This window comes from Helianthus annuus, chromosome 14 (assembly GCF_002127325.2).
Source record: "Helianthus annuus cultivar XRQ/B chromosome 14, HanXRQr2.0-SUNRISE, whole genome shotgun sequence".
Classification (NCBI taxonomy): domain Eukaryota; kingdom Viridiplantae; phylum Streptophyta; class Magnoliopsida; order Asterales; family Asteraceae; genus Helianthus; species Helianthus annuus.
The window spans coordinates 165,689,565-165,704,163 of record NC_035446.2 but is presented as its reverse complement, the minus strand read 5'-3'; the positions used below and the strand labels follow the sequence as shown (position 1 = coordinate 165,704,163).

Below are 14,599 nucleotides of genomic sequence, written 5' to 3'. Positions count from 1 at the left end.
GAAAATGTAAAACTGTTTTATGAACTTGTGTTGACTCAATTTAAGAAAAAAATAAAAGTTTTCCGAAGTGATAATGGTACAGAATTTGTGAATAATCAAATGCATAATTTTTGTATATCTAAAGGAATTCTACACCAAACATCATGTGCCTACACACCACAACAAAATGGTGTGGTAGAAAGAAAACACAGACATTTGTTAAATACTGCTAGAGCTTTGATGTTTCAGGGTGGTCTACCTCTTAGGTTTTGGTCAGATTGTGTTTTAACTGCAGTTTATCTTATTAACAGGTTGCCTTCTTATGTGCTAAATGGTAGGAGTCCTTATGAAATGATGTTTGAATTTAAACCCTCATTGTCCCATTTAAGAAACTTTGGATGTCTATGTTTTAGTACTGTGTTGCATGATTCAGATAAGTTTTCTTATAATGCTGAAAAATGTGTGTTACTTGGTTATTCCAGTTTTAAAAAAGGATATAAATTGTGGAGTTTAGATAATAAAAAAATGTTTTTTTCAAGAGATGTTAAATTTTATGAAGATGTATATCCTTTCAAAGTTAAAAATTTTGATAATCAAGAACTAGTTTTTGATAATCAGCTGAATCATGTAAACTTTTTTGATAGCATTGTGTCTGAAGTTTCTAATATACCCAATGATGAAGAGGGTACAAGTGGTTCAACTGATCCTAGTAGTGTTGATCAGCAACCTTTGTCTCCCTCTACATCAGCCCCTGTTTCAGGTGTTGAAGTGTTTCAACACACTGAACAGGTGAGCAGTAGTGGACAGGAAGCAAATGAGATGGCAGATATCATTATAGGTTAAAATGTTGAAACAGATCAGTCTGAGGGTAATCCAAGTATTAGAAAATCTTCTAGAAGTACATCTATGCCAAAAAAGTTTGGTGATTTTGTTGTTGAAGGCAAAGTTAAATATGGCATAGAAAAAGTTGTTAGTTATGCACATTTGTCTTATGATAATAAGTGTTTTGTTGCTGCATTAAATAAAGTTTGTGAACCTGCTTGTTATAATGAGGCTGCTAAAGATTCTAAATGGGTTGATGCTATGAATAGTGAGATGGAGGCTTTGTATAGAAATAATACATGGATATTGGTAGATCTTCCTAAAGGAAGAAAGCCAATAGGTTGTAAATGGGTTTATAGGGTAAAATACAAGGCAAATGGGGAAGTAGAAAGGTATAAGGCTAGGTTAGTAGCCAAAGGTTTTAACCAAAGGGAAGGGTTGGACTTTGGTGAAACTTTTTCACCAGTAGTTAAAATGACTACTGTCAGAATTGTCTTGAAACTTGCTGTTAATAACAATTGGCCACTTTATCAAATGGATGTTAATAATGCTTTCTTATATGGTATGTTATCTGAGGATGTCTATATGACACAACCTCAGGGTTATAGTTCACAAGATAATAATAAAGTGTGTAAATTGGTTAAGTCTTTGTATGGTCTTAAGCAAGCTCCAAGACAATGGAATGAAAAGTTAACTTCTGTGTTAACTGCTATGGGCTTTGTTCAAAGTATTTGTGACTATTCTTTGTTTGTGTTGTCTAAACAAGATGTGTTTGTTGTTTTGCTTGTATATGTTGATGATATAGTCATAACAGGAAATAATAAGTCTGCTATTGAGAAAGTTAAAGATAGTTTAAGAGAAAACTTTCATATTAAAGATCTTGGATTGCTTAAATATTTTTTAGGCATTGAGGTCTTATATTCTGAAGGTTGTATTTGCTTGTCTCAGAGAAAATACTGTCTTGAGTTACTGAATGAGTTTGGATATTTGGGTTGTAAACCTGTTACAACACCAATTGAGCAAAGTTTTTTAGTTACCAACAAGTGTAAAAGTGATCAAAAAGTTTTAGAAAATGTTAATGGATATCAGAGGTTGATAGGAAAACTAATATACTTGTCATTGACAAGGCCTGATATTAGTTATGCTGTTCAATTTCTGAGTCAGTTCATGCACAGTCCTTGTCAATCTCATCTTGATATTGCACTTAGATTATTGAGATACTTAAAACTATCTCCTGGAAAAGGAATTAGTTTTAAGAGATCTAGTAGTATGGACTTAACTGGGTTTGTTGATAGTGACTGGGCTAAATGTCTAAAGACCAGAAGGTCTGTCACTGGGTATGGGATTTTCTTAGGAGAAACTCTTGTTTCTTGGAAGAGTAAAAAGCAAAATGTTGTTGCTAGATCAACTGCAGAAGCTGAGTACAGAGCAATGTGCTCAGCTACCTGCGAGGTTATGTGGATGTTGAATATTTTGTCTGAGTTAAAAGTGACCTATAGTCTACCTGTAAAATTGTACTGTGACAGTAAATCTGCTATTTCAATTTCTCAAAATCCTGTATTTCATGAAAGAACAAAACATTTCGAACTGGATTTACATTTTTTAAGGGAAAAAATAGCAGCAGGTATAGTAGAACCTGTTAAAATTAGTACAGATAAGCAGGTAGCAGATGTCTTTACAAAGGGATTGAATGCTGTTCAACATCAGTCTCTTTGTGAAGATTTGGGTCTTTATAACATGTTTGCTACTTGAATTAATGTTAAAATGAATGCAATATGTATAATTCATGTTGCAACATGTTGTTTCTATCAGTTGATATTTTGTTATTTTGTTATAACAACTTTTATGGTAGATATTGTCAAGTTGTATTGTTCAGGGTTTAAAGTATAAAATTTTAGATGCTGTATTGTCAAGAATTAAAGTGCAGGGGCTTTTCAGAAACTTGAGATATTTTACATCATAAAAGAGGAGTTCAACTGTAGATTCAATCATTCTTCATCTTCTCGAAGTCTCTGTTCTCTCTCATCAAAGTATTAGGGTTTTGATCTTGTATTTTGTTTGATCTCTTGTGAGATCTGATCTCGTGTGAGATCTGGTTGTATCAGTTGGTATAGATTAACTGATTGTATCAGTTAATCTCTGTATTTCTTTTCTTTGTACTGTATTGATCTCTGGTTTATGAGATCTAGGGTTTCAAAGGGGTTTTTTGGGTTGACTAAATAATAAAGTTTTATCACCGTTTTGTCGCTTATGTTTTGTTGTTCATATTGATCGTTGATTTGCATACCATTTTACATGGTATCAGAGCTTTCTTGGCTCTTGTTTTCTAGTTGTTGATCTGGTTTTTTTTCTTGATTGAGTCTTCCGCTGTTTCTTGTTGGTTATTTTACTGATTGTTGTTGATTCTGGGATTTTTTGAAGGTTCTATTCTCAGGAACTGTTGGTGTGGATCAAAGGATCTTGGTAAAGGTTAAAACCCTAGTCTAGGGTTTGGTGAGAAATCATTGTTATCTGGTGCAGTTGAAGACCCGTGTTGGTCTCTGTAACCCTAGAAGGATACAGAGCAAACTGACCGGTTGTATTGTCTTCTGATCTGTAACTATAGCCCTAAGTGAAGGCTGTAGTTCTGATCCTATTAAAAGAAAACGCACCCACTGTAAGATCGTTCACTTTGTTTCTTGTTTTTTTTTGTTGTTGTTGGCTAGTTGAAGTCGGGGTAGTGAGGACCGGCACCATTTCTTGTTATTGTTGTGTATTATATCTTGTTATTGTTGTGTGTTATATCTGTTATTGTTGGTGTGTAGTTAAGTGATTTTCTTTGGTCAATTTGATTGTATTTTAGAAAAAAGCTCCTGAGTTAAGACATGTCCAGGCACCTGTGAGTGATGAACCTGGAGTCTTGACACTGACTCAGTTTCGCTTATTAGGTCTTGTTATTTGTAATTGATATTTGTGTTATCTTGTGGATTGGCTGTTGTGTGGTTTTGTTTGTCTGTTGCTTAAATGGGTGATACTAGTAGTTCTACACCTACCTTAATTGGTAAATTGGATATAGGGGATCCTCTATATCTGCACCCAAGTGATTCTAGTGCTTTGACTATAGTAAATATAAAACTAAAAGGTACAGAAAATTACTCAGTATGGTCTAGTGCTATGAAGTTAGCTTTAGAAGCAAAGAATAAATATGGTTTTATTGATGGAAAATGTGTCAAATCTGAGAATGATTCTGTTTTAGCTAGTCAGTGGGATAGGTGCAATTCTGTGGTTCTTACTTGGCTATTAAACTCAATATCTGAGGAACTGTTCTTAGGGCAAGTGTTTTCTAAGTTAGCTTCAGAGGTATGGAATGACCTCAAAGAGTCCTTTTATAGGGTTGATGGTTCAATTGTCTATGATTTGTATAAGAAAATTAACAGTGTTTCTCAAAATGGCACAACTGTTGCAGAATATTATAACAAACTTACTACAATGTGGAAACAGTTTGATGCCATGTTGCATTTACCTACATGTTCTTGTCAAGCTGCAAAAGAGTTTAATGATTTTTCAACATTAATAAAGTTAATGCAGTTTCTTATGGGACTTGATGATGTATATCAGTCTGTAAGAACAAATCTTTTGACAAGAGAACCATTACCCTCAGTGAAGGTGGCCTTCTCTATAATTTCTAGAGAAGAGTCACATAGAATGTCTAGTACTGGATCAAAAGTTCAAAGTGTGTCTTTTGTGTCTAAACCTAGTCAATCTTTTGATCCAAGAAAGAAAAATAATAGAGGTTCTAATACTGGTTTTAAGTGTACTCACTGCAACATGTTAGGTCATACTGTGGATAGATGCTTTGAGATCATTGGCTATCCACCTGGTTTTAGAAAGAGAACTAATAATAATAATCAATCTAATAGAGTAAATATGGCTAATAGTAATAAAACCAATTCTGGAAATGGTATATCATCATCTGTTGGAACTTCATCTGGTGGAAGTTCTGGTTTGCCTTTTACAACTGAACAGATTGCTAAGTTGTTGAGTCTAGTTGGAGAGAAAAATGGATCTGAGCCTCAGAATCAGAATGTAGGAGGTGAGTTTTTTAATGTGTCTTGTTTTGCTAGTTGTTCAAGTACTGTTAGTTATAATATAAATGGGTGGATTGTTGACTCTGGTGCCAGTCAACATATGGTCAAAACTGATAGAGAGTTAATAAATGTCATTGATGTGTCTGAGTTCAACATTACTGTTGGTCATCCTAATGGAACAAGTGTTAAGGTTTTAAAAATTGGAGATTTGAAATTGACTAATGAAATAGTGTTAAAAGATGTTTTCTATGTTCCTGGTTATAGTGTCAATTTACTTTCAGTATATAGACTGTCAAAAGATAATAGTGTGAATGTTCTGTTTAATGATACTAGTTGTTTCTTACAGGATTCCAGTTCAAAGAGAATCCTGATGAGTGGTAATCAGGATAGTGGTCTGTACTTTGTAGGCAATTCTGGTAATTTGAGTCATAATTGTTTTAATAGTGTTGTAAAATCTGCTACATGGCATAGTAGGTTAGGTCATCCCTCAGATCAAGTATTAGCAGTATTAAAACAAACTCTTAATATTCAAACAAGTGAACATGGACCCTGTGACATATGTCACAGGGCTAAACAAGTTAGAGTACCATTCCCTTTGAGTGAACACAAGTCTAAGTCTGTTGGTGATCTTATACACTTAGATGTGTGGGGTCCATATAAAGTAACAAGTTATGATGGATATAAATATTTTTTGACAGTAGTTGATGATTATTCAAGAGTTGTATGGTGTTATTTTATGTTCAGTAAAGCTGAAGTGTTTGAAAATGTAAAACTGTTTTATGAACTTGTGTTGACTCAATTTAAGAAAAAAATAAAAGTTTTCCGAAGTGATAATGGTACAGAATTTGTGAATAATCAAATGCATAATTTTTGTATATCTAAAGGAATTCTACACCAAACATCATGTGCCTACACACCACAACAAAATGGTGTGGTAGAAAGAAAACACAGACATTTGTTAAATACTGCTAGAGCTTTGATGTTTCAGGGTGGTCTACCTCTTAGGTTTTGGTCAGATTGTGTTTTAACTGCAGTTTATCTTATTAACAGGTTGCCTTCTTATGTGCTAAATGGTAGGAGTCCTTATGAAATGATGTTTGAATTTAAACCCTCATTGTCCCATTTAAGAAACTTTGGATGTCTATGTTTTAGTACTGTGTTGCATGATTCAGATAAGTTTTCTTATAATGCTGAAAAATGTGTGTTACTTGGTTATTCCAGTTTTAAAAAAGGATATAAATTGTGGAGTTTAGATAATAAAAAAATGTTTTTTTCAAGAGATGTTAAATTTTATGAAGATGTATATCCTTTCAAAGTTAAAAATTTTGATAATCAAGAACTAGTTTTTGATAATCAGCTGAATCATGTAAACTTTTTTGATAGCATTGTGTCTGAAGTTTCTAATATACCCAATGATGAAGAGGGTACAAGTGGTTCAACTGATCCTAGTAGTGTTGATCAGCAACCTTTGTCTCCCTCTACATCAGCCCCTGTTTCAGGTGTTGAAGTGTTTCAACACACTGAACAGGTGAGCAGTAGTGGACAGGAAGCAAATGAGATGGCAGATATCATTATAGGTTAAAATGTTGAAACAGATCAGTCTGAGGGTAATCCAAGTATTAGAACGGATTATGAAGCAAGTCACTAGAGGTTTATTATTTGAAAATGAAATCATTTGAAGATACAAGTCTCTCATTTACAGCTCTCTTCACTAAATGAAAAACAAAGTATTACATGGTATAACTAGTTCTTGTGCCTTTTTACCTGAATGTATGGAGTGGTGCAACTTGTTTTTTTACTTTTTACTCACAACGACGAAATGTAATCGACTAAGTTGTTTAATGACCGACAAGATGAGCCACCTTCGGCAAGGGAGAGGTTTACCTTCTCCTTAAGAGAAGTTACTCTTTCACACATTTCTTCTCCTTCTTTATCCATCATTACTCGTTTAATCGCCATCTCAATTCCCACCCTTTCAAACCCATCCTCCAACATAACGCCAATCTTCCAAACGTCACTCACGTATCTTGCATTTATCGGTTGGTCGACAAAACATGGAGAACAAATCATGGGAACTCCTTCACATATGCTCTCCAATGTTGAATTCCATCCATTATGAGTCCAAAAACACCCTGTTGCCGGATGAGCTAGTACTTCTTGTTGAGGAGACCATTTCACTATGCGTCCCCTCTCGCCCATTCTTTCTAGGAATTTTTCGGGCAATGCCTCCAGCCATTCAGAACCAATAACTATTCCTGGTCGAACCACCCACAAAAACGGCAAACCAGTATTAACCAACCCATGTGCCACTTCTTGAAATTCTGACTCGGTTATATGTGCAACACTTCCAAAACTAACATACACTACTGACTTGGGAGGTTGTTTGTCTAGCCATGAGAGAATAGTTCGGTCTTGTTCGATCAAGCTGCTCGAAGACGCTGGGAAATACTTGTGGAATGGACCTAATGTGAAGCTTGGAACCGGAAAATCTCGGGAGAGAGTTTCTAGATCAGATTCTTCGAGTTCTTTGAAGGTGTTCCATATGATTCCAGATGATGCTCTCATTTGGCTAAGCATGTTGGTGGCAAAGTCCCCCGTACCTTGTGGGTTGATTGTGATCTTTGCTATGTCTTTAAATTTCAAAAGTGGATATTCCGGAACTGATGCTTCATAATCTGGATCTGGAAACATCAACCCAACATTTAGAACAAATGAATTTATAAACTAAAAATACCTAAAAATATATAATTGCTGTTAGAAGGATATTGACAAAAAAACAATCCTGTTATTTCATATTGAACAAATGAATGTATAAAATATTTAACAGACCTTGTTTTGTAAGTTTAAAGCAAGCCTTTTTGGAGTAAAAGGGTAAAGCGTCATACGTAATGACGCAACCAATACAGCTTGTCCGAAGAACTATCCGAGGTAGCTTCAGGTCATCCGCCACAGCCTGTGTGAAGTAGAAAGCCGCATCTGTGATCACACAAGCAAACCTTTCTTCACCGGGTTCAGCCAACAGCCCAGCCAGACAATCCCTAAATGGTTGTTCACAGCTTTTATTTAGGTAGTTGAGAAAGTAGCTAGCATCCGGGTTCGTAGGCAACTGGTCAGCGATCTCGGAAAAGCGGTCCTTGATGGGGATAAAGGTGAAGTGAGGATAGTTGGAAGGATTAGGAGAGTTGTATTCAGCGTGTATAACGGTAATGTTAAAACCGCGGGTGTGAAGCATATTTGCTAGCTGAAGCATGGGATTGATATGACCCTGGAAAGGTAGCGGAAACAATATCATTCTCCGGCTCTGGAGAGTGCTAACGCTTCCATTGGTCACCATGTTCAGCAAGGCTCAAAGTAAAGCCAAGAAGAATGAATTGGTTTGGACAGACTAACGTGCTTTCTTTTGGCCTTTTATACCATGTGCAAGTCCATGTATAGAAATTGAATTTGACAATTGACTGTTAATCTATTTTCCTCCACATATAAAACGAGTGGTCAAAATGTCAAAATAGGAATGCCGAGTATGATTAAAAAGTTTCATCGACTTTTAAATATCACTGTGTTTTAATTACTGGACTTTAAATATCACTATGTTTTAAATTCTCTTAGATTAAGTGTACCTAGCAGGGGCCCATGTACACATTAGCTGCTCAAGACATTAACCACCGCTCCAAAGGTGGCGCTAAAGAGGGTGGGTGGTGACGGTGCAGGCAGGTGATGGCGATGATAGAAGGTTGTAATGGGGTGGTGGTGGGAGGTGGTAGTGGTGGTCGATGAAAATGACAAAAAAAAAAAAATGATAAAGCCAAGGACTAAAATGGCACAAAACCGAACTTTTTGGACTAAAATGACAAGAAAAAAAATATTTAGACTAAAGTGCCAATTTTAATTAAACGTTAGGGACTAAAAAGGCAGTGTACTCTATTTTCATGTTAATACTCTAAATAAAACTTAAAATGTATAACAAAAGTCATAGAGTAAAAAAAAAAAAAAAAAGAAAAAAAGCCATACACTCATTTATGATAATTATCCATCAGAAGTGTGGTAGTTGTGTCTACAGAAAACAAAAAATGAATAATAAATATTGACGGGAGGCAAATTTGTAAAATTATTGAGGGATAATAATTATTTGCAAAATGGGGTCAGTGTCCGGTATTCCAGATCTCTTGTCCGCCCACTGTTTCGGTGTGTCGGGCCCATTGTTCTAAAACTGAGCCCATGCCTATTATAAATTACAAAAATCATCATTTATCTTCAAAACATGCAAAAAAAACGTACTCGATGTTTGCAAAACCTTTCACGTTATGTCGTTTAGTCCTAACTAAGTTAATTTTTATGATTAAATCTAACCAAGTGGACCCCATTTAAAGGTAAATTAGTCTTTTTACCATATGTATTTATATAAACCAATATTAGAAAAAGCATATAAAAGTTTCTTCAACAAATTCGCCGGTGAGGGTTCTGTTTCTGTGATGGTCGTTAGATCTATGGTGATTGTGGTTGGGTCGCAGGTCAAGATAGAGAGGGTGAATGTGATGGGGCGGTGATGGCGGCAAATCCGGTGGTGGTTAGGTCACGGGTCAACCGGTCAAGAGAAGTAGAGGGTGAAGGTGATGGGGTGGTGATGGCGGCAGATCTGGTGGTGGTGGTGATTAGGTCACGGGTCAAGAGATGGAGGGGGTGAAGGTGATGGGGTAGTGGCGGTGGCAGATCTTGGTGGTGGTGGAAGATTTTGTGGTGGTGGTGGTTGTCACAGTTAGGTGTCATGGGTAGAGGTGGTACGTTACAGGTGTTATGGTACATTATAGGCGTGGTGGTGGTAGATTAGGGGTGATGGTGGTAAGCGGTGCTTCTTATGGTGGTGACAGAATGGTAAGAAAGATAGCTGATGGAGAGGGAGAGTGAAAATTTAAGTAAGACTGAGAAGTTAGGTGTTGTATTATTTTATTTTATAATTTTAGTATTAAAAAGGTGAAAGAACTACTTTGCCCTCATGTGTGATTCATGTGACTTGATTTGACTACAAAAATTAACTTGGTTATGGTCAAAGGACTTAGATTGTAATGGATTATACAAATAAAGTACTATGACTGTAATTATTGAAGTTAAAGGCTATCCATTGCAATCATCATCAAACATGAAGGACATAAATTGTGGGTTGGGGAGGTGGTGGTGGGTAGAGTAGTTGCAGGTGGGTTGGGGAGGTGGTGGTGTGTGGAGAAGAAAAACAGGAAGAAAGAGAGGTGTTTTATTTTATAAATAAAAATAGTGTGTCCCGTCTATTCTTTCTTAAATATTAAATCTAGGTTTTTATGTTTAGTAAGGACAATTTAGTAATTTCATACCAACTTAACTAACCAAACTAACAGACATTTACTGAGGGGACTATCCGAGTAACAAAATAACAAACTATAGGGAGCATACCTGCTATTTCTAAAAGGTGGGGACTAAACGTGAAAAAATGTGAAATCACAAGGACTATCCGGGCAACTAACTCTTCTTTTTATAATATAAAAAGTTTTCATTAATTAAAAATAAAATAATGTAAACGGTTGGGATGGTGGGATTTGAGATGGTTGTGATTGCATTTACATTTGCATAACATGTAGTTGATGTTGGTATTGCATTTACCAAGGATTTTGCGCTTGACTAACACCACTAAACGAAAACGGATCCATGGGTGTTGTGACGTATACGAGTGGAGGTTGAGTCGAGGGAGTGGCGGGTGTGTTTGGAAAGAATGGACGCAGGTTCGATCGGCTTGGATCCATGACTTTTTTGGATAAAAAAGTGACGGATGATTGAGAGAATGAGAAAGTGTTTGAAATTGTGAATTGAAAAATGGAATGTGTGGTATTAATACCAAAAATAGGAAAAAATAATGAATTTAAGTTTTTTTTTTATTAAAATGGACCGTTGGCAACGGTCATAAGCCAAACGGTCAATTTTTGGAGCTCGGGATGGACGGGAGAGAATCATCGATGGCACATAGGGGGGGGGGGTTTCCCAATCGCGGACCCCTCCACCTCAGCTCCCGAGCTTGTTCCCGATGCCACACCCCAACGTCTAAGTGATACATAGTTGAGATTTCAAACGTTGTGACAAGTTTTAGCATAAAATATATGAAAAATAAAAAAAATCAAGAATCTGAATAGTCTAGTCACCAAAAACTAAGTAATAAACTTAACAATACACTTGGAATAACGCCTATAGAATCTTGTAATTATCCAGAGAATGTGTATAATTTGTATATGCTGTTATGTTTTTCAGGTAAGATGTGAATATGTGACCCAGTAGAATATTATGTTATATGATGTTATGTTTATTTTAACTTTTACCTAGAGACATGTAACATGCAACAAGCTTGTATATATAGTAATAATCATTATCACATGTGTTCCGAGATTATTAGTTAGGTAGCTACACTATCTCTCAGATTTTCAGTACTCTATTATCTAAGCATGTTCTTACGTGTGGGGTGTGGATGAATTATTATACATTATACATATTAATAGAAACTGGTGATAAACAGTTAAAGATTTTTTTAATATTATAATTTTTTAAATTTTTATTATTTTATTACTTTAATTTATTATTTTACAGTTTCCTTTATCTTATTATTTTAAGTTTTCTCATATAATATTATAGTTTTTTACGTTTCTATTATTTTAAGTTTTCTCATATGACATTTAAGATAATGTCTTAGCAACATTGATGCCCTGTCAATCTCAACTGTATAACGTCGGTATCGATATTCTTATTATCAGAACTCTGATATTCGTATTTATGGTTTTTGACCGATGTAAAACACATATCGATTTTATTTTGGTCATATCATGACTATATTTTTTGGGTTTTATTTTTTGCTTGATATACCGAGTGGTGATACTGTACCGATGTCGTAATGAATCGAACCCATATCAAATGAATACCCGCCGCAACGTGCGGGGGAATTTAACTAGTTAGAATGATGTGGAAGTATTTGACTAACCTTCTTTTGTAAGGTAAAAGCTAGCCTTTTTAGAGAAAAACGGTAAAACTTTACAAGCAAGGAGGCCACCGAGACTGCTTGTCCGGAGCACTATCCGACATATCTTCAGGTCATCCGCCACCGCCTGTGCAAAGTAGAAACCCGCATCCGTGATTACACACGCAACCCTTTCTTCCGCCAACAGCCCAGCCAGACAATCCCTAAACGGATCTACACAACTTTCATTCAGGTACTTGAGATAATAGGTAGTGTCAGGATTAGTAGGCAACTGGTCTGCAATCGCAGAAAAGCGGTCCTTGATGGGCTTAAAGGTGAACTGAGGATAGTTAGAAGGATTAGGAGAGTTGTATTCAGCGTGTATAATGGTAATTTTGAAACCGCGGGTGTGAAGAATGTTTGCCAACTGAAGCATGGGATTGATATGACCCTGAAAAGGTAGCGGAAACAATATTATTCTCCGGCTAGTTGTTGACCGGAGCGTGCTATCATGGGTCTCCATATTCAGTAAGGCTTAACGCAGAGTGTAATCTGGCTACCTTCCTGAAGATATAACATGACTGCTTGTTTTATTATGAATATGTTTGTATATGACCTGTCAAAATAGCCTGCTGAGTATGATTATAAAATTACATTAATTTATTATGTGACATTAACTTTAAGTTTGGAATTTTCTTCATTCAGTGTTAATTTAATAGGAATCTGATATCATTGTTGTGCTTAATTTCATAAAATATAGTGTTAAATCGGTGACTCACCTAGAATTGACCCGACCGGATACCTTAGAGCATGACTCTGCACTGAACAATTTTTATGAGATTTTAACCTTTGGACAAATTTTATGAAAATAAATTAAATAATATCATGCATGATCTTGTAAGCGTTTGATAAATATCTAGTATTTGGATTTGCAATTGTACGAACGTCTAGCTTGTATTCTTTAAATCTTTTTAGCATTTTGACATCCGGTACACTTGGAACCAATCTAATTAGACATTCATTTAAGTTGGATATTATGTTATCTAATTGTTATGCTTGTGCTAACATGTTATAGGATTATTGTTTTTGAGACCTTTAACATACTAGGGGATTATTGTGTTATCATTCGTTATTACTTGTAATTTATTTTTATTTTTTTGAACGGTAAATTTGGATCACTGACGGACCACTGGAGTATCATCGTGCCACCAGCAGAACCACCTGATCATATCCATCTCCACTAGACAATAATGTCTATACACCAATTCAGGAGGAAACCCAATAAATCTGGGAAAACCCCCTTTTGTGGGAATCGAACCCATGACCTAATGGTCATAAGCCTTATTCCACCCCAAGATACCACTAGGCTATAATGTCATGGGTTATTACTTGTAATTTATTGGTTAGGTAGCTAGGTTGTCTTCCTTAACTCCGATACCTGTCATTCGATCATGTCCCTACATGTGGAGTTTGTTCATATGCATGTCATTATGACATTTCCGTGACGATAAAATGGAATTATGGTGTCTCCATTTTGCGCTCGAGGATAGGGTGATGGCATTCGTGTTGGGTTAGCCAATCAAAAGGATAAACCAAAAAGGCTTCTATGTTTGGCTAAGCTTTTTCACAACTCATATAAAGGGGGGTGTGATAAATATACTCAAGATAAAGATTAATATACCCAAAAGTCAAATTTTGTAATCTTGAGTAATGATTAGCTACTTTATTATATTATTTTATTATAAAGTTAAAAGTAATAATTATGTTTTTTTTATCTTATTTTATTTTATAATACTTTTGTTACTTTTTTATATTTTGTCATACTATTATGTATTAATATCAATATTAATAAATAAATAATCAAGATACTTTATTATAAATACGAAAGTGAAAAAAATTAATCATAAATAAATAACGAGTCTCTAATAAAACAGTAAACGTGCAAACATTAAAACAATTAATCACTTACATCGACAAAACCACTTTCACGACGATAAAGTTGGGTATATAATTCTAGACGCCACCTATACATGGTCTCCCATCCAGCCACAAACATGCTAATGTTGCGAAATATATAAACAACTCAAAAGGACATCTGGTAACCTTCACCGGAGAAACCAGCCATCATCCACCGAACTAAGACGGTTCTGGCGAAAAGACAAGAAAGAACTCCGGTAAAAACGAGTCTCTAATAAAAAAAAAAAAGTAAACGTGCAAACAATATTAATATTAATAGTATTAAAACAAAGCATTTTGACAAAATGATTAATAAGTCAATCATCTGGTCATCCGATTGCTAATATAGTAGTTTTATTTTTTTTTCAATTGTTTTTTTTAACTTTCAAACTTTTTTGTTTTCACAAATATATATTTTATAAATCTAACACACATTTTGTTGTTTATAATTGACACTGTTTATAATTTTACTATTCTAAAGTATAATGTAATGTATTAAAAAAATTTGAATACACGGTTACGATGTATATATATATTTTTAATCTACATTTGAATAAAGGTTTTGTTAAAAAATATAACTATAAGATATTAAAAGAAGTTTATGAAAAAAGAAATTATTAGTTAGACTTGCGGGTTCATTATTAGTTTATAGAAAGTTGAAAAATTGACTTGTAGGAGAAAGTAAAATGAAAGTTGATTTTTGGGTGTATTTATCACAACCCTTTATAAAAAGTTAATAAGGACAAAACGTGTTTGTCAAACTCAAAAGGACTTTTTAAAATTACTTCTTGTATAGAGATGAAAAGTCAGT

At 34.9% G+C, this 14,599-nt stretch overlaps 1 protein-coding gene across 2 annotated transcripts; it reads right to left on the bottom strand.

Annotated features, from left to right (window-relative positions):
* Positions 1 to 6,500: 6,500 nt before the first annotated feature.
* Positions 6,501 to 12,383, bottom strand: LOC110904794 (UDP-glycosyltransferase 76G1). 2 transcript variants are annotated; one of them, XM_022150656.2, is made up of 2 exons: positions 11,857 to 12,383; positions 6,501 to 7,549 (listed from the first exon to the last, which is right to left on the bottom strand). In XM_022150656.2, the coding sequence occupies exons 1-2, from the start codon at positions 12,353 to 12,355 to the stop codon at positions 6,675 to 6,677; spliced, it is 1,374 nt and encodes a 457-aa protein (XP_022006348.1). In that variant the 5' UTR covers positions 12,356 to 12,383; the 3' UTR covers positions 6,501 to 6,674. The 2 variants fall into 2 exon arrangements, with proteins under 2 accessions (XP_022006348.1, XP_022006347.1); XM_022150655.2 differs by lacking the exon at positions 11,857 to 12,383 and adding an exon at positions 7,698 to 8,865.
* Between the last annotated feature and the right edge of the window lie 2,216 nt (positions 12,384 to 14,599).

Excerpts from the sequence above, each read along its gene's own strand:
- LOC110904794 (XM_022150655.2), bottom strand. The coding sequence starts at position 8,202 with ATGGTGACCAATGGAAGCGTTAGCACTCTCCAGAGCCGGAGAATGATA. Across the intron at positions 7,550-7,697 it reads CTTTAAACTTACAAAACAAG|ATCCAGATTATGAAGCATCA; the intron begins GTCTGTTAAATA and ends TGATGTTTCCAG.